At 44.1% G+C, this 27,812-nt stretch overlaps 1 protein-coding gene across 6 annotated transcripts; it reads left to right on the top strand.

Moving 5' to 3' along the window:
• The first annotated feature begins 682 nt into the window (after nt 1-682).
• Nucleotides 683-27,797, top strand: kmt2e (lysine (K)-specific methyltransferase 2E). Of its 6 annotated transcripts, XM_023952596.2 has the most exons (25): nt 683-1,100; nt 8,191-8,375; nt 11,212-11,323; nt 11,618-11,847; nt 11,998-12,137; nt 12,555-12,736; nt 12,827-12,865; nt 12,951-13,151; nt 13,285-13,415; nt 14,114-14,231; nt 14,328-14,437; nt 14,519-14,771; nt 15,483-15,581; nt 17,411-17,488; nt 17,975-18,160; nt 18,273-18,599; nt 18,939-19,238; nt 19,724-19,868; nt 21,653-21,879; nt 22,126-22,182; nt 22,258-22,788; nt 23,108-23,355; nt 23,431-23,510; nt 24,394-24,473; nt 25,611-27,797. In XM_023952596.2, the coding sequence occupies exons 2-25, from the start codon at nt 8,305-8,307 to the stop codon at nt 26,646-26,648; spliced, it is 4,983 nt and encodes a 1,660-aa protein (XP_023808364.1). In that variant the 5' UTR covers nt 683-1,100; nt 8,191-8,304; the 3' UTR covers nt 26,649-27,797. The 6 variants fall into 6 exon arrangements, with proteins under 6 accessions (XP_023808364.1, XP_023808366.1, XP_023808365.1 ...); XM_023952598.2 differs by lacking the exon at nt 15,483-15,581; XM_023952597.2 differs by lacking the exon at nt 17,411-17,488.
• The last annotated feature ends 15 nt before the right edge of the window (nt 27,798-27,812 follow it).

Here is a 27,812-nt window from a genome sequence, read left to right as displayed (position 1 = left end):
TTTTATTTTCCTTGGAAATAAATGATTATTTGCTTTGTACTTTATTTGCAAGTTCTCTCCAGTATACGCGGTTGTGCTATACTAGTACTATGTTGGTTAATGTAACGGGACTTTGGTAATCTTGCACACATTTATAAGAGTACTGGATTTTAAATAAAATTCAAGTTTAAATCAAATAAAACAATCAAACTTATTCCAGTCTTTTGCAATATATATTTATTTTTTGTTTAACAGGGCATGAACTTGCAGTGGGTTCATTTTAAGGCCATGACTATTTGGTACCCTATTTCCCTATTTGCCCTAAGGGAGAAAGGAAACAAAACAGATTTTAAACACGTAGTTATTTACATTAATTCACTTTCAGTACAAAATCTGTGAGATAACCATCACTACTTAAGCAACCAAAAGTTGTTTTGTTAGATTAGATTTAAATCAATCTAATCATGTGACCTACTGGAAACAAAATAAACTACAGAAAGACAATCTGCTCACGAAAGTGAAATAAAATCTTTCTACAAAGCTTTTGTTAATGTTGTTTTAGCTGCTTGTCTAAAAAATGTTTTTCAAAAAGTAAGACGGTTTCAAATTCCTTCCATCGCCGTTCCATATGTGGATGTGTACGGTAAAAGAAAAAGGCCACAAACCGCCCCTGATAAACAGGGAGTGTAACCCCGCAGTATGAGGAGGCGGTGCTAGTTTTTTTTTTCTTCTTCTTTTTCTGATGGCTTTGGAGGGAGGGGGGGTTTGTGGTGGAGGCGGAGTCTCGGCAGTCCTGGCAGGGCCGCCATTTTTGCAAAGGGAAAAGAGACTGGGTTTGGAGGATCTAATTTTTTTTAAAGTCGCCGATGACTGCTGCTCTGTTTAACGGTTTGTGAGCGATTCCATAACATATTCTGGTTCTGGCGAAACCAAGAAAAACTATGGAATTTTCAGAAATAAGAAGTACGTAAAGGACAAGTTGATATACAAACAATTTGAAGCTTGCCTTAGGATCCGCAGTGTGTGGACTGAAGTATTGTTTTGGTTGTGGAAGCTGCGACGGGGGTCTAACCCAGGTCCCCCATTCAACCATTCGGTCACTCCAGATTGGATTTAAAACGGTAAGTAAACTAGTATAAGTGCTAGTTCCAGGGTTAGCACAAATCCGACTTGGAAGGCTATTGTTGGCTTTAGTTAGCTGGCTAGGCACATCATGCTTATACTTGCTAACGTATCCAGCTGAGTTTTAAGCGTCTCTACTTGCTGATAAAAAGGATTAGATGATTGTATAGGTTTACAATATCAATTATATTTACGCTCATGTAACTACGAAAGTATTTAATTGATGCTACAGGTTCCTAATTAAGTGTCAAGTTGGCAAACCAACAGAGTACTTGCTAACTAGCGCATGCTACTAGATCAAATTAGCTTGACACAGACAGCAGAGCTCTTGACTTCGTTTATGGATTGACAAAACACGTAATGTAATGTCACGCAAATATTATGTAGTTTGGTTTGCAGGGATTACCCATCGGCGGTAAAGTCAATTTGCTACAAAGTTTAGTTATTTGTCTCTTACCGGCATGGACAACGTGATACTAGACTAGGAAAAGGTTTTATTACGTCGTGCTAACCCAAAATATAGGTTTTTCAGACGGTCAGAAGTGAACATTGGTCATGAGAAGCTCGCCGTTAGGAAGCACGACATTTTTTTTTCCACGCACGTCGATTTTCACTAATAAGCAGGCAGATAGAAAGAAAAGGGGTGCCACTTGGTGTTTGGTTTCACATGCTGACAGTATGGGCCATAATGCGCACAGGTTTATTTGCTTTTGTATACATATAATGTGCAGCTGTTCTCTAATTCTTCGCCCACACTAAAATAGCACTCGTATCTTAAACACTACCATATTAAAGACCTTTTAAGGGTCGGGGGGGGGGGGTCGTAAACGCATCCTTCTTCCATTTATCCGTGGTATAAAATATGCTGATTTTTACATCTTGTTTTTGTTAATCTCTCTTTAAGCACGAAAATCGATCATATTTATAGTTCTACTCAACTGTATATGCTTTATTTTCGATTTGATAGGTTAGTTTATATTGGATAGCAATTTTTACAAGTGTGATTTTTTTTTTTCTTCAGAAAAAGGCGCCATCGGCCAAGCTATGTTTACAACATGGTCATTGTGCAAATACCACATAACCCCGTCATGGTAGCTTTTTTTTTGCCTCACCTCGTCCTCACAGCACGATTTTCGTTCCGAAATGTTTTAATAATGTCATTGTTCAAAGTAGGGGGACAATCGGGGTTTTGATGCGCGCCAGCGATGCGTAAAAACGCTCCGTTGGTTGTGTCCCAGACAACTTGGAGTAAAAGCAGCTGTTAGTGACTTAAACGCCTGATTAGCGTATGCTGCTATCTCAATGGTTCATTATGGAACTGCAGTCTTAATACGATTAAGTAGATGATAAAAAAAAGAGGTGGGGGGACACTTTTTCGAAGCTATACCTCCTTGTAAAGGTAAAATGTACTGTACGTTCATGTCAGAGTTGGTGTCTAATTGGGATCAAATACTGCAACAGTGGGGGAGGGGATGTTACATTCGGGTATGTCGCCCCTTTCATACGATCAGAAACCCCATTGACAGTCCCAGTCATGGCACGAGTGATGGCACGAAAACGCAGTTGCTTGTGAACTGCCATTTTCGACGCCGATGTCGTTTCTCCTTCCTGTCTGTGACGACTAACACATTAATCCACCTCAGTCGTGTAAAACATCTACGCATCATGGTCGCTAACTTCCGTTAGCTCATTTAGCTCAGTGGCGTGTTTTCTTCTTTTTTTTCTGCCCCTTTTTAGCGTCGCGATAGCTGCCAGAGTTTTTCTGTAAAGCGTGTAAAAGGCCAAATTCAACACAAAGCGTGCTTCGATACTTCGAGTGCCTCTTTTTTTTAGTGTAGCCGCCTAACATCACATGTAAAGAAGCTAAGGCTGTTCACTGGCCCAGCAGTCTTCTGATGTGTGCACTTAGTTTGCTGCTAAAGGGACAGAGCTCTTTGGCAGACTGCACAGATTCATGGCACCCATTCTTTTCCCTTTAACCCTCACACGCTCTAAAACACACATACGGTTAACAAATAAATCAGTTGAACAGAACTGTACTTTCTGCTTAGATGCTGCTCACTACTAAGCTCTGTTGCTCTTGCCCAGTCTCCAGTGATCTCACGTGGGGTTCTCAGACCCCGAGAGACCCTGAGACAAAGCTGAAAGGCTCAGGCTCCCAATTTGTCACATGGTATTCCAGCTGGGAAGGGAAACCAGGGCTCAGGTGACCTGTTTTTGTGCTGCTAGCTGCGCCGTAATAGATCCCTCTTTAAACTAGAAAGCTGTCTCCCTGACAGGTGGTCTTAGTGCTGGAGCTGCTGAGACTGCAGCCCTACTACACTCCCAGAACCGTCCTGGTTCTCTTCTGTGCTACAGTAACATAAAGCAGGATCATCTAAACATGACTGGGATGTGGCACCAATGTTGGTGATGTTGGAATGTTACCTTACAGGCATGACATGGATCATTCAATAATGTCAGAGTTCTTCTCCTCCATACATGTCCACAAGCTTCTACCCATGTTTCTGCCACCACACATGCTCGCATAGCTCACATTTTCTTCAGCTGGCTAGTGCATTCTCTAAATGCTTAAATGACCAGCTGCATGTGTTCCTGCTTGTCAAACTTGTAATTACAATAGCTCAAGCAGTGTATTGTATTGGTGCCCTGGCAAAAAGAGTTTGATGTCACAAATGCTGTTGTAAATTAAAATTATTTGAAGCAACTCAACCTTGACCATTTATAGCTTGGTTGTGTGACTTTGTATACAGTAACGACAACCTGCGCTTTTCTTGAATAGTGTTTCCATTCATTCACTGTTAAGGTATTTGTGCGAATTCATGTTGATTTTATACATATGTGTGCAAACTCTCACAGTTAACTACATTATTTCAAAGATGCAGAAAGAATCCTGCAAATCAAACTTTCTGAAAATTGATTGATGAGCCACATCAGTATGTCGCAAAGTGCTTCGTCAACATACTTAATTTCTAATTAATAAAATGGGTATGGCTTTGCAAACCAAACAAACGCTAACATTGCTCGCCATTTTTGTTGCACCTGTAATGTTAGGTTGGGGGTGATGGGATGATGGAAAGTGCGGACAGACTTACTCCCTGGCAGCATTTCCACTCACAACTCTGAGGTGAATTCCTTATGAACTACTGCCACAGTGCAGAAACTGTTATAGAAAATGGCACAGATTGTTTTTTTTTTAGTTTGTGGATAAAAAAGCGCCATAATCATAATGAAACGATCACGGAACGCTTTTAAAATAAATCAGACGATGATTGGAGTGTTTTCTTGCAAATAGAGGGGCGGACTTGCATTCCATCCAGGTCAGGCTTCCTGTGTATGTGACTGTATTCGCCCGAGTGTATCAACCGTTTCTAAGCTGAGTCACCGCAGCCAGCTGTGGGCTCGCTGTGAAGTCACATTGCCGTAGCAGGGGGGGGGGGGGGGGGGGGGGGGCACGAGATTGAGTTGAGACTTCCTAATTTTTTCCATGCTCCTCCTACTTATCTAAAAGAACAATCTGCTGAGGGTTGGCTGTCAAAACAGTGAAAACAGTGTAAAGCGTCTAGTTATTACAACAAATCAGTGCGAAAGGGAAGCTGTTCAAAGTATCACCACTACTATGATTTGTCAGTGAGGGTTGAAATGGGAGGCTGCTTAACTAGCGACAGGAATGTGTTCTCCTTTTTTAGGGGGGGAATAAGGCAAATATGGTTGTTTTGTGTTCATCTCTGCCACCCAGAGAGCTCACAGGTCTGTGTAGCATCACTGTCAGACAGTCCCCATCCACACACCTCCCCCACCCATTGCCCTCATGGATGGATTTTTTTTTTTTCTTTTTAAGGTCCCCGGTAGTACAAAGAGAGGTTTTTAGCTTTGTTGAAATCAAACGCTACTCATTTAACCAAATTTCCATTGTGTGCCTTTTTGCACCCTTTCGCACCGTTTTTTTAATCCGTTTTTTTCCCTCTTCTTGTTGAACTCATCCTCCCCTTTTTCTATGTCCCCTGTTTTCCCCGCCGCTTGCTCCGGTCACATGTTTCCACAACAGCCCTGAATTCAGCCAAAGGTGGCTTTAAATGGTCTCTCATGGTTCGGTAGTAATTTGGAACCGTGTCTGCGACATTGTCTTCCCCTCAGCTCCGCGTTACTTCGGTTTAGGAAGTGCATTAAGGAAGGAGGGGGGAAAAAAAATCTGCTTGGGCGGGGTGACTGGGCACAGGAAAGCAGGGGAGTGAGGGTATCCCCCCACCCCCCTTTCTTTTGCTGTATTTCTCCACTCCAGGGTGATGGGCAGTTCTAGGAAGTAGGAGGAGCAGACAGGCAGTCACAGCAGAGCTCAGATTTAGTTAGGAATGTTACTGTTCCGTACTTCTTTTTTTTTTTCCCCCTTCTCCCCGCCTGACTTTTGTCAGTCTTGACTGTCTGGCTGCAGTTCATGTTTGCACACAGCTCAAAGTGCCTCCTCCATTGAAGAATGTTTGAAAGGACAGGGCGAGAGGTTATCTGTCAGTTTCTATAAGTTAAGTGGTGTTTGTATGTGTGAATGTGTGCTTGTACCAGTGTGTACTCCTCACCAGAAACACCAGGACTAGTTGGTTTATGGAAAGAAAATACAAATTCTACAATAGAGTGCTGTTGGAGCATCTTTTTTGGTAGAGTTGACATTTACGATGAAGGGCTAAGACAACAGAGTTGTCCCACTCAATGAAAATCATGTGTTTGATGCTTTCAACGTGTCCTAGTTGCATTTTTAGGATGGTGGAGGACATAAAGAAAATTAGGCTTAAAAATGAGTTATTTCTTGATTTAAGGGTGTATTCAGACTCAAAATTTCAGTCTGAATACACCCAAGCGAACCCTGGTCTCCAAGACGGCCACCGTAGCCAGTGGTCATGTGATCCAAACACAGTCAGAGTGTAGCAACAGTTACACCACATACAAATGTAAAGCAACAATTGTGGTGTTATCAAAGAGGAAATAAGAATCCAACTACCTACTTGTTATGTTTATTTTAATCCGGCTGAAAATGCGTTTTAAATGGTCTCGTTGAACGGCACGTGCTGCTGTGACATCATCCTAAAATCTACCTTGCAGTTCCTTAACAGAATTGTGTTGCCTCCACCGGACCAAAAAAGCGAGTAAAAGCCTGACTTTCAAACAGGCGTTTTTTTTTTTTAACTAGCTTTGGTTCGGATCAGGAAAAGGCTGCTTGATGGCAGCCTGAATACAGACAAAATGCAAGGTCAAAGCTCTATCCGGACCAAATTAAGGGAGCCGGGTCTGAAACAAACTGTTTTCCGAAGTCTGAATACATCCTAAATCATTGTAAGTCAGGAGCAAGCAGGCCTCTAACTTGCTGCCCCGTTGCATCCTTTTGTACACGGCTAGATTCATGTTGGTCTTCTTTTTCCTCTTCCCAACTGGCATCTAGCTCAAAAGTGTATGGCAAGAAAACTCCAATAATGCTCGCCGATTTTGTTGCACCAGTACCACTAGGTTGGGGATGTTAGGGGCTCTAAGCTAGCAGTAGAGGATGTAAACAGTGAGCTCTTAGCATCAGGGAGGGGAAGGGGCACGGTGTTGCTTTGCTCCAACTGTCCTGCCCACAAATTAGAGGTAAATTTCAAATGAACTCCTGCTTTTTGGATACAAACTGCATAATCCTAATTAAAAGATCTTTTTTAGGAAAAGTTGACTTTAGTTTTAGTCATAAATTTGCCTGGAACCCTGTTTTTACACAGGTACCACACTCCAAATTAGAGTGGAGTTTGAAGCTTTGGTTGACATGCAGACCCACCAGTGTCTTCCTTTTTCTATTAATTAGGCCTGGAACTGACAGCTGTTTGGGCTGCAAGGGTCTCACAGTCCTGCTGGAGCAAGATTTAGAGGAAATAACTCCTACTTTAACTTCTACAGCTGTTAAATCTATTGAGGATGGCTTCCATTATTTGTTTTTCCCCCACCAAAAGACATTTTTCTAGAAAGAATCCGTGTAGTCAGATGTTTTAGCTCACCTGGTAATGACACAAATCTTTCCTCATAAGATACTGTATCTGAGTGTACTGGAGACGTGCTCGCCCGCAAAATATCCCAGGCATGCAGAGGCGAGTTTCATGCAACACTGCTTTTTTTTTTTTGCTTACAAAGGGTGCCCCTATTAAATACATGACATATTACTCCTTCAAAAAACCCTTCTCCCTCTTATTCCCCAAAGCTGCGAACGGAGCTTTTGTTTGGCCACAGTTTGCACCAACAGGCGGAGGTGTGACCTCCAGCCTATTTTGTCTCAGCATCTGTCCCCTCCCACTAATCCCGCTTATCAACAGAGCTCCCTGCATCAGGGACAGCCACACTAACGCACATGCTCCAATGCATGTTTACATCGTAAGGTGACACTTGGCTTCACCCAAACTACTACAACTATTGTGTTTTTGTGTAACCAGTCTAGTACTCTAGAATTAAAAAGGTCAAAATGTATCCACTAACAAATGCAGTGCTAGCAGAAGTAATAGCATCTTAAGCGTTTTTTTTTCTAATGAAATTCATGAACCTTAACACACAGTCAAATGACTCAGTTGTGTCTTTATTGGAAGCAGGTTCCTGGAATAGAGCAGTCCTTTTTAGTTAAAGGGGGCAAAAATGGCCTCTGTGTTGCATTATCCTCCCTCCTTCCATGAAGGCTTGCTGCTGTGTGTTCTCCTGCTCCCCTTTGTGGGGGTTTTCTTCTATTGCAGCCTCATGCATTTCTGGCAGATGGTGGTAAAAAGGTCGCTTTAGCACAGTTTTGAGCTGCAGCCCAGAGCTCACCTCATAACGCATATCCTGTTTTTCATAAATCAGTTAGCATAACTTGGTAGCTCTGTCAGGTGGGGAATTCCTGGTCAATGTTTCACTTTTCAAGAGACTCTGTGATTTGAAATTGTGCATCGTTCTATTACACGTTCTGGGAATGCCCCATTCACTGTGTGGTGGGTAATTTTAGTCTAAGAAAGAATGCAGTCATGCTTTTGTCTTAACAGAAACGATGGAAATAACGCCCTAAGAAATGATTTCCATTAATTGTTTCTCTCTCCATCTCCGCTTTTTCAGGCCTTGTGGATGCACTTGGATGTCTGCAATGACTGCTGTGGCTGGCATGCCTCAGTGTTTTGGACTCCCTTTCTCTGGACTCAGTAGGAAAACAAGTAATAAGCAGAGAACGTCATGAGCATAGTCATCCCAGTAGGGGTGGACACAGCTGACACCTCGTACCTGGACATGGCTGCAGGCTCAGAGTGAGTAACACCCGGTCTTAACAGGTCATCAAAAAACAAAAGTTTACACATGCAGTTTCATTTAGCAGCTTCTGCGTTTGAAACTAGTTATTAATGTTGAGTCTGATTTATTGAAGTTACCAAAAACAAATGGGATTTTATTGAAGTGGTAGCTTATTTTGGCTGATTTTGTCTCAGCAGTTGTAATTTTAATTTACCTGTACTAATTAAATGTTAACATGTAGGTGTGGTCTGTGTGTTTACCATTTTCTACTTAAGCAACTATAGCCCTGTTGCTTCAGCTGTATTTTAAGCATGCCGAAGTACCCCCCATGACTTGTGGCATGATGTTTGTACCCATTCACCGTGAATTTAGTAAGTGAAGCAAAAATGGTGCACAGAGCCATGGCAACAAGCTTCTTCTCCCCCTCCTCTTTTCCCCCCCTGTAGTCTTGTCAAGGGCATTTGCCATGACTTTTTTTGGTCAAATAAACAAGGCAAGACATATGACTTAAAAAGAACTTACGTCATCAACTTATAGTGAGGCTTCTCTCGCTTTAAAAGGGGGAACAGCCCACCCCCTTTCCCTGCATCAATCCTGTTGCCGTGACAGCTCGAGTTGCCATGGTATCTGCCCATTGCTCCCCTCCCTCCTCTCTGCATTGCGTGAGGTTTGTTGCTGTAGTTACTGGCCTGAGTGACAGGTGGTCCTCGAATAGATATGGCGTCTTAAACAGCCCCTAGGCATTGCCCTGCATCCTGCCTCATCTCCACAGGGCTCCCGCTCCGCAGCGGGAAGAAGTTACACCCCCCGCCCCCTGCCCAAGTTGCTTTTTGTCCATTTCTGCTCTGAGTCTGATTAAAAAGCAGATATCAAATTTCAAATGGGCTTCCACCTGCTGCTGCTGCTGCTGCGCAATTCCCATCCAGACCAGAAGGACAGAACAGAGATGGACATACATGTGGCGCTCCATGGAGAATTGCTAGGGAGCCAGCCGGATCTGTAACAGTGGGGCTGGCTACTCACCAGAAACAGCATCATGTCCTTTCCACGTCCCCCTGAATTCTGCAGCAGCATGACCAGCTGTTGGCTAATGCAGTGTGTGTGAGTGTGTCCACAGTTGCACACAAAGCCTGGTGTGCGCACACTCGCAGTCAGCATACGTAGTGTTGCCATAGCAGCAAGTGGGAGCTTTTGTGGAGCCAAACGCATTACCTCTTGCTGTTCAGGGCTGTTTTGCTTTTGCTCTAGTCTTTTTTTATTTTTAAATTATTTTTTAAATCTCCATAATTCCTCATCCTCGTTGACTGCGACCTGTCATGGTGTTTTTTGGATGCGGTTTTCCTTCTTACTTTTTCTCAAATTTCCAAGCTATTTATAGTGACTTCAAATGGAAATTCATTCCTCAAAAAATGGTTTTCTTTATCTTTTCCGTCTCTCTTATAACTCACTTCCCCAAAACCCACAAAAAAAGAGAGTGTGTATCCATGCACACACACTGCAAACACAAACCTGTGTGCTTTAACCTGCACACTTTCTGTGTGTTACTCCCTTGTGTGCTACTCAGTTGGTCACCGCCTTTTCTCCTAATTGTTAGCCCTAAACTGATAAAAGCGGCGTTCAGCAGTTGATCTGTTGTGCATGCACACACCCCTAACAGTGGCACCGCCTCCAGAATTCATGTAAGCACTCACATTCTGGCTTTGACAGTGAAGTATCAAGAGGTAATGCATACAGGAAGTGTTGCACAGTGCTGTTTCGGCGTACAAGGAGAGGCGTACCGCTGAGACAGGCTGATGCAGGTACAGTAACTTACCTCTCAAGTATACTAGTAGGGGCGAAATTTAAAGGAAAAGTCAACTTTATTTGTTTTTCTCTTTCAAACTTGTGTTTAAAGTTTAACCTTTTAGTTTTCAATTTTTTTCATTTGAATGGGTTGGTTCTTAGGACGGTGCCTTTGTTGGAAATGTCACTTTCAAAGTTTGTCATGTGTTATTGAGTCATTGCCTTACCTTTTATTCATTGCCTTCTTAAAGAACACTGGTTTGCTTGTTCATAAGGGGAAGTCCAACACGAGACTTTTGACTTCATATTTGTTTGAAGAAACCAGCTTGCAGTTGCGCTTTTATGGGTGACACATGCTTTCAGTCTAAGAAAGGAGCAGAGAGTGAAATGTGCTGCTCATGAGCTGTCACACAGACCTGAAGTCTGCGATTCTTTTTTCTGAAATTAGAGAATGATTTCATGTTAATGTATGATGGCAGTCTCTAGTTTTCAATTCCTTTACTCCATGTTTCCCTCCTTTTTTCCCCTTTGTACGTGACCACGCTGTCTCATAGTGTCTGTTTTGCTTTTACTTCCCTCTTCTTTTTGTACCAACGTCCTCAAAAACGGAAAAATAGATTCGCTGTTGGTCTGCAAGAACTAAAACAGGTTCTTTCAGCTACAGTGCCTTGCTTAGGGAAAGCAGATTTACTGGTTTGGCATGAATTGGCTGGAAAAGAAATGAACGCACAGTTATAGTTAAGCGCAAACGGCGCTGCATATTTTTGAAACAATTAAGTGACTTGGACCTGCGGGTTCAGAGGTCAATAGCTGTTATTTGTTGTCTTTCTGTCTGACTGTCAGCTTTTACTGCAGTTGCAAGAGTCTGTTTTTGTTGTGTGCATAGAAACCAGTATCAAAACTTTACATTAACTTGATACACCTTGCTTCTGTCAACATCACTACTTAAGATACATCCCTGCTATATTTTTGATGAACTTTCACTTGGAACTGTTGGAGGGGGAAAGAATTAGCTTGTTAATAGAGTTCAAGTCGATGCTAATGGGTTTTTTGTGTGCTACTGCTCAACAGACCAGAATCAGTGGAGGCCAGCCCAGTGGTGGTGGAAAAGTCCAGCTACCCACACCAGATTTACAGCAGCAGTTCTCACCATTCCCATAGTTACATTGGCCTACCATATGCTGTGAGTATAGATGCTTCCTTTGACCTTTGTACAGAAAAAAACACCAACTCTGTTTGTTTTTCTGCGTCAAGTTAAATACAAATTCTTGGGTCTGAATTAAGTGCCCAACAGGCATTTTTAATGAATAAAATACACCAAAACTGTTTGTCTAAGTTCGTATTTTTTTAAGCTAGCATCGATAAAGTGTCATGTTGATGACGGCTGAGTTTAGTCCTGTTGGATCCCAAATAATTTACAGTTCATCAGTTTAATTCATGACATGACCTGTACACCCCTCCACCTTTTTTTTATTAGGACCATAATTATGGGGCGCGGCCCCCGCCTACGCCGCCAGCCTCCCCTCCACCCTCCATGTTGATACGACAAGGAGAGGGGGGGCTTTTTGTTTCTGGAGGGCAGGACGAAGCTTCCAGGGGCACAACCCTCAGCACGTCAGAAGATGGCAGCTACGGGGCGGACATCACGCGCTGCATCTGCGGCTTCACCCACGACGATGGCTACATGATCTGTTGTGACAAGTGCAGGTAAGTCCTGAGCAGCACAAGTATTTACAAGTTGAGTCATTTTTCTCAGCCACTGGGGTTGAGTTTTGAATAATTTTTTTGTCTCAAGAAGCCAGTTTATAAAAGTGGCGCAAGTACTTGAGTTCATGAGTAACTTTGATTGGTTTACAGCGCCTGGCAGCACATAGACTGCATGGGCATCGACAGGCAGAACATTCCTGAGACCTACCTGTGTGAACGCTGCCAGCCACGGCACCTGGACCGAGAGAGGGCCATCCTCCTGCAAACCAGGAAGAGGGAGTGCTTATCTGGTGAGCGAGCCTGTGTTTCAAAACTACCCAGTTCATTCTCAGCAGTAACAAGTGCAACCGGACTAAGTTGATGTTTTCAGAGGCACATTTCTTGTCGAATGCTATAGGATGTCATTTGCTTTGAGAGCCCACACCAACAGCTCATCTCTGCTGTTCCTGCGTTCCTCACTGCAGTAAAAGGCCAGCTTGTTAGTGAATGTTGCAGGTTGTAGGCTGTGAGAGGGTGCAGCCTCCTCCCCCTGCAGGCCAGATAGACCTTTCATTAATTTTTTTCCCGGTCTTAACTTGGACCATAGTGACATCCTATGGACAAGAAGTAAACTACAACTGTCTAATTTGCCCGCCTATCTTCAGTGATAGCGACAATGTGTGGTTCTTTGTTCGTACTGCTGTGTAACAAGTTGTCTGCACTTTCAGACGGCGACACCAGTGCCACAGAGAGTGGAGATGAGGTCCCACTAGAGCTCTACTCCACCTTTCAGCACACACCCACCACCATCACCTTGACGACCGGGCGACTTGGCAATAAGCAGGTTGATAAGAAGCGTAAAAAAAGTGGTGATAAAGACCCCCCAGCACCCTCTGCCAAAGCTAAAAAGGTGATGTTTTTATTTTATCAGTAAAGATGGATAATTTAGTGCATTTATTTACTTTAAAATTGATCTCTTATGTGGTTACACAATCTCCAGGCCTTCAGAGAAGGATCCAGAAAGTCCTCAAGAGTAAAGGTAAGCGGCTGAAGGCATCACATGTCTGCATCTTTTTGATTTTTAACATTTGAGCCCTAACTAAGGAGAATAATGTCTTTTCCAGGGTGCTGCTCCTGAGGTGGAGCCGGTGGAGCACCCATCTCTGTGGGAGAGCAAGATCAAGACGTGGATGGAGCGTTATGAAGAGGCCAGCAGCAATCAGTATAGCGAGGACGTTCAAGTCCTGTTGCGCGTCAAAGAACAAGGTGACGGCAGAAGCTTGGCTTACAACACGCACCCGGCCTCTTTCAAGCCCCCAGTGGAGGTAAACCCTAATTTTTTTCAGCTTCATTTACCGAAACGTTGCCATTTTGACATTAAACCTAAATATATTTTGATATATTCAAATATACCATGTTAACAAATATTATACATATTTTTAAAAAATAACTTTCCAGAGTCAAGTTCAGAAGAACAAGAAAATCCTGAAGGCTGTGCGAGACTTGGCCCCAGACTCCCTGATCATTGAGTACCGGGGAAAGTTCATGCTTCGGCAGCAGTTTGAGGCCAATGGATACTTCTTCAAGAGGTCTGGATTCTCTCTGTAGTTTACAAATCAGACTTTAAAGACCCACTCTGATGAAAACTGTGTTTTTAACATGTTCTTGTGGCACATTCTGATGATGGAGGATATGTATCAAGAAAATTAAACTCAAAATTGCGTTACTGAGTATTTAATCATATGGTATCATATTGTGAATCAAAAAAATGGCGTTTAAAAAACAAAACAAAAAAAACAAAACAAAAAAAAACAACTTTTGTGACGTAGCTGTCTGCCCTGCTTCATTCTGATAAATACCACTTGTAGACGACTAGATCTGTGTACATTTTTAGTTTCTTCATCTAAGCTTCTGGCTCAAAACTGTACGGCTGGATAACTCCAATAATGCTCGCCATTGTTGTTGCATCAGTAATGTTGGGTTGGGGGTGTGAGGGGCTGTAAACTAGCTAAACTCTTGGCAATGGGAAGTGGAAAGGGCTGGTATTGCGCTGCGTCAACAGTGCCGCCCACAACTCTGAGGCGAATTTGTAATGAACTACTGCCACTCTGCAGAAACTTTGACCTAGAGCACAGCAGTTTTTCGTATTTTGGTTAAAGGTGGGATACTTCATAGAGCACTGGGAACGCTTTGAAAAGATGAATAGAACAGTTGAAATGTTGCTAGTTTCAGTAGTATTTCTGCTACTTTCAAATCATTTATGCCTCTCATTTTATTTCTTTTTCAGGCCGTACCCGTTTGTATTATTTTACTCCAAATTTGACGGGTTGGAGATGTGTGTGGACGCTCGCAGCTTCGGTAACGAAGCTCGATTCATTCGGCGTTCTTGCAGCCCTAATGCCGAAGTATGCGCAACCTTTCAAATGCAATTTTTGTTTAATTCAGTATTTTTGTTTGTGGTTGCAAACGGTTGGACTCACGCATTGCTAAACTTCTCTCAGGTGCGGCACGTCATTGAGGATGGCATGTTGCATTTATACATCTACTCGCTAAGGCACATCACTAAAGGCACAGAGATCACAATCGGTTTTGATTTCGACTATGGCAACTGGTGAGTCATTTCAAACTATCCGATGCAGAGTGCAGGACATCAGCAGTGAGGCAACTAACCCGTCTTGTAAATGTCTTGTAGTAAATACAAGGTGGACTGTGCCTGCGTGAAGGGAAACCAAGAATGCCCAGTGCTGAAGCACAACCAGGAGCCCACGGAGAACATGGGTGCAGGTGGCAGGCGCCGAGGGAGCCGCAAAGACAAGGACTTGGTCCGAGACGACCAGGGGCAGAACCAGAACGTTGCTTTAGACGGCGAGGGGAAAGGCAGGAGTGTGGGTGACGGCAAACAAAGAAAGCTTTCTCCTCTTCGCCTCTCCATCTCCAACAACCAGGCGAGTTTTTAATGCTCTTCAATGCACAGAAAATCTCCTCTTCCCTGTAATTTCTCTGTTTATTTATTTGTCTGGTGGTACTTTTCACCTTCATTATGCTACAATTTACTCTGTAAAAATGATCTTGGCATGGTTTTCAATTGTTATTCATTTTATTGGTTATTCCTCTTTGTTTAGTTCACTTCTTTTTCACCCATCCTTTCTTTCATGACTTTTTTTTCCTTCCAACTACTCATTTTGCTGCGATTTCAGTCACAAATTCATCCATCATCTTTTCACCAAATACGCTTTTTTTTATTAGGGAGCGTGTTGACTCACCATGCTAAAATCATTCACTCTGAGTGGGGAAGATGTTTGAAGAGCATCAGGGGGTGGGAGTCCTGTCCCAGAGCTGTGGCAAACCTATATACAAGCATAATATACACTTAAAACCATCTTATTGTACTTAAATATAACTTCTTTAGGAACTTATTATTTGCAACTTTGGAAGAACTAAAACACAATTAAAGTTCTTGCATGTTGCAAATTCTAATCAGGTGTGCATTTTTTTTTATTTTTGCTTTATTTTGCCCCAGCCCCCCCCCCCCCCCCCCCCCCCCCCCCATCTCCCCAACTTCCCCTCTTTCCCACTTTTCCCTGTTTCGTCTAGTCTGTAGCCAGACTGAATGACCAGCTGCGATAAAAGCGGCATATCCCGCTCTCCTCTTACAGGATCCTGAGTTATTTGAGGATGTAGAGGACAAAACCTCCATTAGCAATGAAGTAGAGATGGAATCAGACGAGCAGATTGCAGAGAGAAGGAGAAAGATGGTAAGTCTGTCAAGCTAGGGGCTACAGCTTCTTTTGATATTTATATTTTCCTTCTTGCACAACGCTGCTATCTAGCAGAAAAGGCAAAAAGTGGCAAATAGAATTGCCTCTCTGAGTTCTGGGTGTGAACTTGCTTTTATAGGAGCAGTTCTCCTCTAACTAGCTTCCTCCTCAGCATTACTTCTTCTCATACTCCCACTTTCATCCTGCATCATCTTCCTTCCTTCAGCTTTCAGTTCTGTCTTTTGTAGGCTTTTCTATGCCAGACATTCATTGTCCTCATTTGTTGCTACTTGAATTAAAACATGAAAGTCCCGCGAGAATGAAGCCATCATTGTGTCGGCTAAAGCTGATGGGATCCACAGGTGTTCTGGTTGCAGTGCTCCTTTAATCTGCTCGCGGCTGGTAGTGCGATATGGCCTATCATGGCGTCAGCACCCTCCCTCTGCCAGTGAGAGGTGGGATCATACATACGATCCAGTATAGCCCACTGACACGTGCACTCTGGAAATTACCCTGCAGTCAGCTTCATTTTACACAGTGGGCCTGGGGTGTTAAGCGCTGACTCATCTTTGGGCAACGCGCGGTTTTGCTAATCAGCTAGACGTAGATGGATAGTTGATAGGAGGGGGGTTGGAGGAGAGATGGGCTGCATAGGACCGTCCTTGTTGCCAGGGCCACATTGACTCGGAAAGATCTGATAGGCTGCGCTTTGTTGGCTCAGGAGATGGCGCCGGTGCCAAGACAAAGAAACACATTTACGCTGAGACCGCTATACCTGTAGTACTGCGATGTCATGAAGAGACCTTTAGGTGTGAGAGGTTATGGTTTATCAAAATCTAAACAGTGAATTGATTTAAATGTAAAAGAGACTAAAATTACTCTTCAGGACTGAGATTTCTCCTATATTTCCTGAAACACAGACTTCAGCTAAATAATATTTGTTTGACTTTGATCTCATTAGAAATGCTATCTGCGATCAGAGTATCATCAGCATAGTGATCCATCCTTTGATTGTCTGTTACGCCTGTTTTGTGGGGTTTGTTTGGTATGGTTTAATTGGGAGAGCAGACTTGGTTTCTGATTGCAGAGAGTTGCGTTCTAAAAAAACTCAAAATCTGCAAATTAGTAGCCATTTAACAACATTTTTGAAGTTCTAAGGCTGTAAAACCCTTTTAAAATTTTCATTAAAGACCTACTCCAATAAATATTTTGTTTTTCCCCCCGAATTGTTGGACATCGGTTAAAAAAAAAATTAAGAAAAAAAAAGATTTGCTAAATATTTTTATATTCAAATCACGGTAAATCTGTTTAAATCAATACAAAAAAAAAGGCTAGATTTAGTTGGGGATTTTCCTTACGATGTTGTCTGTGACTTTTGTGGGTTTGGGGTATTGTCCTGGTCGGGGCGCAATAGCTTTAACAGCTTTAGGGTAAAAGCTGTTCCTGAGTTTGCTTGTTTTGGATTTAATGCACCAGAAACCGCCTTTAACCTTGTTATAGCGAGGGGACACTGTATTTACAAAAAAGTGTTTCTGTGTGACTTTATTGCATTTTAAATGCAAGAGCTTTACATTTGATTGTAGAAATGGGTTACAGCTACAGGATTTGTTAAAAATATTGCTCTTAAATATTTGAAAATTCTCATAGTTTCTGTGTAAATGGCTTCCCATCAATGAAAGTGGCAGATTTTTGACTTCTTTTAAGATATCCAACTGAATATATTTTTCACCAGCAGAGGTTAGTGTTTAGTCCAGACCCCCAATGTCTGCTAAGCCTTGTTTAGGGGGGACGTGTCTCTTCTAAACTGGGCTGTTTCTTTATTAAAGATTCAGGCCAACCCGGCAGAGCAGTCCCATCTCGCTGTCGGGGCGGCTTCAAGCTGGAGGGGACTGAAACTCAAGGAGGTAATCTAAATCCATACATGGCCAGTTTTCACAAATAAACCCAACAACAGACCTGCTGGGAGGGGGGTTAAGCACACTAACCGCCCCATCTTCACAGACAAAATTTGGCCCTGATCGTTGAAGGAAAAACATGTTTTTCTCAGACTGTTTGGATGGTGTAAACTGGGCTTGAAGGGGGTGTTCTAACTGATGGTGGAAGTAGCCATGTTTTCCATGTAAGGAAATCCTGGAAAACTGCAGTGCTGTAATCCATTTTTGAGAAGACGTCATAACATTTTCTTGTCGCTCCCGTTTTTCTTTTGCTTCTTGTGCTAAAGCGAGTTTTCAGCCTTCCCAGCTGCCTCTCTGTTTGCATCACTGCACTACAGTACAAGTGTTTCGCTCTGTAGCCCACACTAACCCCTAGCACCACACCTGTGGCCTCGTAGGGTACTCATGAATGCCTTCCCTTTTCTTTGTTTTTCTCGCTCATCTGACTCTCTGCAGACCCGAGAGGAGAGGAAGATGGAGGCCATTCTGCAAGCCTTTGCTCGGATGGAGAAGAGGGAGAAGCGCAGAGAGCAAGCCCTGGAGAGAATTGGTAGCATAAAATCAGAAATTGGGGGCCGTGGCGAGGTTAAAGAGGAACCTCCTGCCACACCAGAGACTGCCGATTCTCCAGCAGTAACGCAAGTGAGAACGGAGCCTGAAAACAAAACACTTTTGGTCTGATGGTTAAACACATCTGCAAAAGTAAAAAGTCCTAAAATTCCTCTTCTTTTTTCTTTTTTTTTTTTTTTTGCAGCCTCTTATTGAGGTGAAGGAGGAGCCGGGCCTAAAGCCAGCAAAAGTAAAGCCTTCAAGGAACAGGAAGAGTTTCTCGAGGAACCGCACTCACATCGGCCAACAGCGCCGCCGAGCCCGGACTATCAGCACCTGTTCGGACCTGACCCCCGGCTCTCCGGCCGAGACTGTGGAGCCTCTAACCAGCGACGCTCCAGAGGGAGAGACGCTTCCTTTGCCAGAGCCAGAGGCGGTCTTGTCACAAGCCCCTGAGAGCAGCCCTCCTCAGAGCAGCTCGCCAGCGCCCGACAGAATCCGAACAGCGAGCAAAAACTTTAAAACTAAAAAGGTGTGGACATTTTCACTTCACAGTAGTACATTCGCTTCAAAAACTATAAACAAATGGAAAATTCTTATCCCATTGACAGATTTTCTTTGAATGAGCAAAAAAATCTGCTGACGGGGTACAAAAAAATGGGCTTACCAAGAATTCTTATTTTTTAAAAACTATTCTAGTTATTAAGACACACTTTCCTTTGAAAAACTTTTTTTTAAAGAATATTTTTATTGCAATGCAAAAAATGAGATGATTTTTCTTGAAACACGGGTCTGTTTACTTTAGGATTCAGTATCTGTAGTATATTTATGATAGCAAATTAATTGTGTTTTTATAAACGTCTTTGAACAGCACTTTGTGAGCGAATGGGTGGGAGAGAAACAGCAGGACCGCTGTGCCGTACGAACACCAGAACCAGTCCCGGAGAGGCCGCTCAGAATAAGCAGCGACCCGGAGGTTCTTGCCACGCAGCTCAATGCCTTACCTGGCATGGCCTGCTCGCCACAGGTCTACAGCACGCCCAAACACTACGTCCGCTTTTCATCCCCATTCCTGGCAAACCGCAGCCCGGCGACCCCCGGAGTCCCCAGTGGGAGACGGCGGTCGCGGGAACTGCCGGAAACGCCACCAGCCACCGGCTCCTGCAAAAAGGTACAGAAGAGGGTTTCCTCATAGACCAACTCCGATAAAAATTGTTTTTGGTGCCATTTGGGGAAAAAAAAGATAGGTAGTTGTGATGCAGAAGATATGTTGGATGGGCCACAAATGAGGGAGAATATAAACCGAGAGCTCTTAGCAACGGGAAAGGGAGGGGCGGGGTTGCTCCATGCTAACGGATCCGCCCACAACTCTGAGGCGGAATTTCTAATGGAATACTGCTGCTCTGCAGGAACTATGTCTTAGAAAACTGGAAAAGCTTTGAAAAAAAGATGATTGAAGTTGGACTTTAAAGCTCTTATGATGTAGCAAAGTAGGCAGAACTGCTTGATTGAGAGATTTTGTTTTGCTGGAAACTGCTTAAAAGTAAAAAAAAACATTTAGCAGCTTTGTTTTGATGTCAACAATGTTTACAAGTCTTTAAGTTGGATTTTCAGGGTTAATTTATGGTGTTTGTCTTGCTTTTTGTAATATGGCAGCGATGGTTGAAACAAGCGCTTGAGGAGGAAGGGTCCACAAGCCCAGCAAGACGACTGAGTCTGCTCGGCGACAGCCCCCTCAGCCCCTCCATCAGCGGGGACTCTGACAGCCCCCTGCCCTACAACGGCACCTGCTCACTACCTGGTAAGCTGTGCTAGAAACCAGGGATGTCCCATTCAGGTTTTTTCTGGGGCCTCGATCCAGAATAGTCATTTCATTTTGCAAATCTGCTTATACTAATTCCAGATCCGATCATTTGGTAACACATTAATAAAATATACAAATGCAAAAATAAAAACAATCCTGATTTTCCTCTATTTTTTTCTTCATTAACCTCCTTTATCATTTATCTATCAACAAGAAAAACTATTTACTAGTAAAAAAAGAGGTGATAATTCATCATGTGAGAAATATTGAACATTTTTGATCATGGATTCATATTAGAAATTCCCAAAAATTAAAAATGACTCTCCTCCAAAATCGTTGTTGTTGCATTTATATGATGACTATTTTCATGACATCAATGTAAAGACCCGTACACACCGGGACGAATATTCGCCAGCCGTTTTTCGCCAGCGTTTTTCGACACGTTTTTTTGTGTTCACACCCAGGCGATTTTCGCTGACGATGAGCCGAGCGAACATGCAATTTCATTCCCTGACATTAGATGGCGCTTAATGTAAAACAAAAATACTCCTGTACACAAGGTGGCGCTGCGCAACTTTACGCTTCTGAAAGTCGCTTTTTACTCAGAAGAAGAGAGCAAGTATTTATGCGCTTGTCAGAATCGTACAAAGAGAACATGAATATTTCCAGCACTAGTAGCTCTAGCTCCAATTCCAGCGATGAAGAAATTATTGTACTGTTGAATGATGAAAGACGCCGGAAAAGACGCAGATTTTGGGTACATCCCATACTTACGAGAAGAGAAGAACATGGGGAGTTTTATCGACTGGTACAAGAGCTGAAAATGTATCGTGAGTTTTTTCGGGGATATTTTAGAATGTCCGTCATTATTTTTTGCGGCAGTGTAGATGTTACTTGGCGTCTATCTTCTTCGCTGGTATGTGTGCTCAGAAAGGCAGTTTTGTGTTTGAGCGCCCCCAAGTTGTGTTTTACTGTAACTTCAGAAGCTCCAGACACGTGTGCAAAAGCGCCATTCTCATTGGTCGTATAGTTTTTGACGCGGCGCGTCAAACCAAAAAAACAAACCCGAGTGCCACTCCTGCTGCTGTTTAAATCTCATTAAAAAAAGAAAAAAAAAGCACAATATTTGTTTTTGTTTGAAATGCCTTAGTGGATTTTTGTCTTTGAGACAAACCAATAGAGACGCTTGCTGTCAGTTTGAAAGAGTTATTGAGCCTGGAAGTCTGAATCTGTGAAGATCTTGATAATTTCACCGTTTTGTTTTTGTGCGTCTCCTGCTCAAACTAGTGCTGTATCCTGCTGCACTTACGGCAATGAAAATTCAGGATTTATTAATGACTTCTAGTGGAGCATTTAAAAAAATTGATCACATGATCGGAGTGGGGTGTCCCGCTCCAATCATGTGATCAGAAATTGAAGGATTAAGAAGACGGGCGTTCCGTGGCTTTCTGATTTGGTCGGCTAATGTGGGTGTGGCCCCAAATCTGACATCAGATTTGTTTTTCCAAATCATGAAATAAAAAGCAGAATTCAGATTTTTATACCTGCAGAACACGTTAATATTTGCAGATCCTGCCAGCAGTATTGGAATGTATTTTTAATCTTATTTGACTTTATTTTGGTATAATTTCAAAGTTGGCGTTTTCTTGGCGCACATTTTCAAAATGTTCTGATACGCATTGAAGCGTATCTTCTTAAAGTTGAACCAGCTGCAGACTTTTTCCAAAAGTTTGAAGTTCCTGTGATGCTTAACAAGCCCTGTGTTGCTGTGTTTTCTCCAGAGCTGCCCACCCCTTTGAAAAAGCGACGGTTGAGCCCGTTGGATGCCTGCATGTCTGAGAGCTCCACCCCCTACGGTTCCCCTTGTGCCACACCCACACGAGCCGACCAATCGGAAACCCACGGAACGCCCGTCTTATTAACCACGCCGCCTCGACCCCGAACAGAGGAACCAAGTGCAGAGCCGGTCTCCAGTACTCCAACTCACGTCCCCAACACCCCTCAGGAGGTAAGGCTGCTGCCAGTAGAGCACAGGTCTCAAACTACAGGCCACGGTTTTCCAACAAACCAGAAGGCCCCTAGTGGCTAAACACACCTGATCCAGGTATTCAGCAGCAGATAAGGATGTCTTAAAAACAGGCAGGATGTTGACCCTCGAGGCCTGGAGCCTGAGGCTCCTGCAGAAGAGCATTATTAGTAACTGACATAGTTATTATGAGAATATGAGGTGATGAAGTCTCCCATTTTTGCACAGAGTGAATCTTCAATGGAGACCTCACCAGAGGTTTCCGGCAAGCCCTGTGTGCAAGAGGTAAGAGGTGTGATTTTAGTTAAAATTCATAGGGGATTCTGTTTTTTTGATGTGAATTCTTCCCTTCTTTTCCAGGCTGATCGTCCTCCGTCATTGGTCTCCTCTCCTTGCACCAGGAACCCCACTTCAGAAACACTCGCAGCAGAAGTAAAGTTGTCTGTTCCAGAGAGTCCTCAGCCTCCACCTGCTGAGTCGGAGGACAGCAGTGAGGACCGGACAGAGGGAGGTGTCACAGAAGGCACAAGTGAGCCTTCCACCTGTGTAGAAACGTGCGCTTCCTCTTATCCTGGGTGGATAAAAAGCCCAGAAAGGGGCTCGACTGGACCAGCTGGCCTGAACTTTTCTCCAGTCAACTCGAACTTAAGGGACCTCACCCCGTCTCACACCCTGGAGCCTCTCTCGTCTCCTTTCAGGCACGAGGCTGCAGCTGGAGCTACAGCAGGGACGGGGTCACAGGCTCCCTCCCAGCCTCAGTTTAGTGAGTCCCAGGGACAGCTTTTTTACCCCTGCTTGGAGGAGGGGAGCATACTTAACGTCTCGCGTTCTCTGAATGGGGATGGCAGCGGCGAAGGAGGGTCTGCACAGAACCCCCCACAGAAGAAAAAGGTGAGTTTTTGGAAGGGTGGCTACGCTCTACACTCTGCGAGGGAACGAAACCACGTTGTTTGTACTTTGTAAATATGATGATACCGTTTTAAAGCAAAATTAATACTTATAGAACAATACTGTGTTTTGGGATATTTATATTAGCTCAACTGTCATGTTCTCAATTAATTAAGCTCTAAAATGAAACTAAAAAGATGACATGATCTCAAGGGAGACTTTACACAGACCATTTAAGTCTTCAAGCTGTTATGCTGCCCTCTGCTGGTCAGACCTGAGAGCCGCTCTCTGATTGTTAAATGAGGTCTCGCGTCGTTTCCAGGTTTCTCTGCTCGAGTACCGAAAGCGTCAGCGAGAAGCTCGTCGCAGCGGCTCCAAGACCGAATGCAGCTCCCCCGTTTCCACCCTCCCACCCCTGACCGTGGACGCTTTCCCCGTGACCACGGAGCCTGTCGGCGACCCCCTTTTACCCCCTGCTCCTTGTAACAACGTCACCACGGGAAAAGAGCCCCAAAGCGAGGAGACGGAAGCTGGGGGAGAAAAAGGAGAAGAGAGAGGAGAGGGGCAGTGGTACGTCTTTTTATAACAAACGCTCATCCTCTCAACAACACGTGTGAAACGTCCTAATGTGTCTCCTTTCTTTAGGACCTCATCGACTTTTGTGGAACAGACCAGAGAGCGCAGCTACCACAGAGCCCTCCTGCTCAGCAAAGACAAGGAGACGGGTGAGAAGAAATGTTTAGAACAGGGGTGTACAGAAAATATATGAGGGCCAAGCAATTAGCCAAAAACCCTTATAAATAACAACAAATGCAAATTAACTTTTTACTGAAATTCATTTCATTTCTTCACACACAACAGAAATATGTCTAAATACATTTTTACCTAAAGTGCGGTGAATTCCATATTTGAAGACCAGAAATACAATGAAGAAATAGTCTGGAAAAAATATTGGGTTGATATGAAATATTACAATTTGTCAACTATTAAATTCTCATCGTAAACTTCTACGTGTAAATCACACAAACACAAAAATAACGCAAATAGTTATCTTATACAGAATTACAGTCGTTTCTGGTTTTGATCACGGAAACAAATAAATCTTTTTTCTTCGACTTCTTTGAGTCGTACCAAAGACTCCATACCCAGGAGACACTCGGCATTGGAGAGTTTATCCCCCAAATGGTCCTCAAACTGGTGCGCAGCTCAGGGCTCCCCAGGGGATGGGGAGAACAAATTTCATACGCCTAGGTCTGTGTCAGCTAATGGGACTTTTTAACATTTCTTCCCATCAGCCACATGTTTAGGTATTTTAATGTAATTTAGACAATCGCAATCAAGAAATCGTACACGCAGCTCTTAAAGTGCTGGGAGCCCCTTATTCGTAATTTTATGACAGGAAATTTGAACGCGGGTCACATTTGGCCCACAGGTCGGACTTTGGACATGTGGGTGATATCATATTTGACAGAAAAAAAATAAGAGTAGTGAGCAAGCGATAGTCCTGCAGTGTCTGGTCTTTTAGGGGAGCAGAGAGGACGTTCAGACATATAGTTGTATAGTTTACTGTGAGATGTTCCAGTGTCTAATGATGCTCTCCTGCTGTAGACGGTGAGACTGAAGGAGGGGAGACCCCGGGACTGAGAGAGTGTGCATCTCCAAGTGTTCAGAAAACCCCAACTCACACCGTAAGGCTGCTTTTTTCCCCCCCTTTTCTTCCAAATGGAAATTCTCGTGTTCCTTTTGTTCGTTTAGAAAGGTCATAATCTATTTATCAGGAACTAAAATGTTGTTGTTTTTTTTTAGAAAGTTTGATTAGAAAATCACTTGAAGGTGAATCAAAGACCCAGTCTGACAAAAATTGTTTTTTTCAAATTTACTTATGGAATTTTTCTGACTTATTTAAAAAAAATTACGCCCAAAATTGCATCACTAAGTATTTCTTTATTGAAACTGTTGTGAACCAGGAGCAGATCCCCAGGCTTAGGTAAGCATGATGACTAGAGAGATGACGGAGAATTCATGTCTGTGCTGTAGCCTTTTGCAATTCTGAGAAAAGATGTAAAGATTTTAGCTTTCATTTTTTACCCAAAAACTGTAAGGAATCAGAAGGGAGCGTGTAAGCAGAGAGCTCTCAGCAGTGGGAAGGGGAAAGGGGGCGGGGTTCCTCTCTGCCAACGGTCCTGCCTACAACTCAGAGGTGAATTTCGAATGAACTCCTGCTGCTCTGCAGACACTATGTCCTAGAAAACGACAGGCAAATGATGAATTTGCTTGTTTTTTAGCCAAAATCAAAAAAGATTTTGGCTAAAAAACAAGCAAATTCATCATTTAAAAAAACACTGGGAACGCTTTGAAAAATGATCAACAGATATTCGGAGGGGGTCCTTTTTAAAGTGTTTGGCCGAATACGAGTTTTTCCCCAACCCCCCCATTGTGGGGGGGTTGGGGAAAAACATTTGGGGCATTTGGAGGGGTAAGGTTGTCCGAAATGGTTTTCTTTTTAAGGACTAACTTAACGTAAGAAATTACTTTTTTTTTTTTTAGTGGGACCTTTTTTAAAGTTATAAAATAATATTGTTGTGTTTTTTCCGAGTGCTGGCAGTCAGGCAATAACGTAGCTGACCGACGATGACGTCATCAAGTGGGAGTGGCGTCCAAATTTGAATTATTTTTCCATAACGCTCTGTTTGTAAGGATAAATGTAGGGGTTGGGAGCAGCCACAGGGGAAGAATTCGGATTTGGTCTTTGTTTTGATGTGTAAATAAAAGCTAACTTGAGAAATTGGATCCAATTCTAGAATTTTTCTTTTTCCTCCCGATAGTCCTGCTCTCCTGGCCCTTTGGCCCCGCCTTCCAGTCGCTCTGCAAGGGAGGAAGATGGAGACGGTCAGCCTTGGACGCCAAACCCAAGCGGCCAGCCGCCCAACAAGCCAGCTGGACCTAAGCCGGCTCCTTTGACTCCAACAAAGCTGCTTCCTGCTCCTCTGCCCTCGTCTCCGGTCCATTACCCAGGATCCTCTCTGCTTCATTCTCCCAAACCGCAGCCTCAAGGCTCCCCCTACCGCAGCCAGAGGGCGCTGTTCTCCGGCCAACTTCAAAACCAACCACAGCCGCAGGCACAGACCGGGCCTGCTCCTTTCCCCCCGTACAACACCCAAAGCGCGCCTCCCCCACCTCCCCCTCCTCCACCAGCACCGCCCGTCTCCACGGGCTACTTCCAGAACCAGAGCCCCTCCACTGCCGGACCTTTTCCCGGGTACAAACCTGCGGTCACGCCCCCGTACCCGCAGGGCTCGCAGTCCTTACTGCAGACTCTTCCTCACAGCGTGCACTATCAAACTTCAGCTGCTCCGCCCCCGCCTCCTCCTCCACCCCCGCACGCGATGGCGGCCCCCACCCTGCTGCACGTCAGCATGCAGCCTCCCCCCATGCAGCAGCTCCTGATGACCTCCGCCCCCCCACCGCCACCTCCTCCACAGGGGCAGAGCTCTCAGCAGCAGCAGCAAACCCCGTCTGGTAGCACCCTCATGTCCCTCACCCCACCGCCCCCACCTCCCCCACCCCCACCTGCCCCCGCCTCCAGCGCTGCACTGCAGCCCCACCACTATCAGAACTTGGGGGGGTTTCAAGCGCCTCTGATGCACCCCGGCGGCGCCTCAAACCCATCCGTGCCCCCGACCACATACCCGCCTCCCATCCAGCAGACAGGACTGCCCCCGCCTCCCCCTCCACCCCCCCAACAGACTCAACAGGGACAGGCCCAGGCCACTTCCCCCCAGATGCCTTCTGGGCCTCGTGGAGCTTCGGCGTCCTCGACCCCCTTCCACAGCTCGGGGTACTTAAGCACGGGGTGGCACTAAGCGCCCTCCTGCAACCCCCCTGCCCCCACCTAAGAGCTCTGCCTGGGGTGTGTACCATAAAGTGTACATATGTTTTCTATGAACTCATGGCCAGTGGAAAACAGCTGAATGTGGGATAAAAGGGCACCTAAGAAAAAATAAATAAATAAGAAATATGGGGGTGGGGGGCGTAGAGAAAGTTTTACGAACTGAACTTTCAGAGAAGACGTGTGAAAATGAAGATGAACTATCCACCTGGTGCTCCCGGCCCCCTCCGTCTGGCCTCCACTCGTTTTTGTATGACTTCCTGTCGGCGTTGGGGAGGAGAGCTCCGTTCTGTCTTCAGCTCCTGCACTTTGAATATCGGTGGACATTCCAGGCCCCCCCCTCGACCCCCCAGGTCCTCCTCTCCGTTATCCCCGATACGTCTGTCGTCAGCTCTGTACTCCATTCGTTTTAATCTATTGGGTCATTATAACAAAGAGAAAAAGCTTTTTGTATAGAGAAAAAAAAAGCAATTATTTTTTTTATTCTTCTGTCTAACAACAAATAATCTGTTCACCGCTGCAGATTCAGGAAAGAACGATTCGGAGGAGACTGCGTCTCCGCCGCAGGAGGCTGCACTTGTGTGTCTGTGTGCGAGTGTGTGTGTGTGTGTGTGTGTGTGTGTGTGTGTGTGTTACGGCGTGTATGGCAGCTTAGGGGAGTCGAGCGCGCGAGTTTTCGTGCTTGTAGTCTTCTGTGGTAGGCAGATGGGTCTCACCTACAAGTAGGACGTTAGCGGCTTATTTTTGAATATCAATGGTTCTTTGTAGAAAGTGTAATTTAATGTATAGGTGGTTACTTCAGCTTTCACCAGAAACAGGATGTAAATATCGGCTTCTTTTCTTTTCTATGCTTGTAAAATTCGCTCCCATCCCATTTTGAAATATAGATGTAAATATGATCGTTTTTTCTTGGCAAAGCTGAATGTTTCTGTGACTGTAGCATTATTTTTATTTTATGGTTGTTGTTTTATTTTCTCCCTTTATTGACAACTTAACCTTGTTTTTTTATTATTTGTGTGTGTGTGAGTGTATGTTTGTGCGGAGGGGAAAAACTCACAGACACTGCACTGGTTGGCTATTTTCATGGTTCATTATAATAAATCACTGTATTGACAGTTTTAAACCATTTGTTGCGACG

Source organism: Oryzias latipes, chromosome 23 (assembly GCF_053564925.1).
Source record: "Oryzias latipes strain Hd-rR chromosome 23, Olatipes_Hd-rR_3.1".
Classification (NCBI taxonomy): domain Eukaryota; kingdom Metazoa; phylum Chordata; class Actinopteri; order Beloniformes; family Adrianichthyidae; genus Oryzias; species Oryzias latipes.
Note: the sequence above shows the minus strand (reverse complement) of the source record. Positions and strands in the feature narration are given on the sequence as shown.

Bases quoted from the DNA above. Each gene is read 5' to 3' on its own strand.
- kmt2e (XM_023952596.2), top strand. From the start codon at position 8,305: ATGAGCATAGTCATCCCAGTAGGGGTGGACACAGCTGACACCTCGTAC. The intron at 17,489-17,974 runs GTAATCTAAATC...GACTCTCTGCAG, and splicing joins GGGGACTGAAACTCAAGGAG to ACCCGAGAGGAGAGGAAGAT. The intron at 21,880-22,125 runs GTAAGGCTGCTG...ATTTTTGCACAG, and splicing joins TCCCCAACACCCCTCAGGAG to AGTGAATCTTCAATGGAGAC.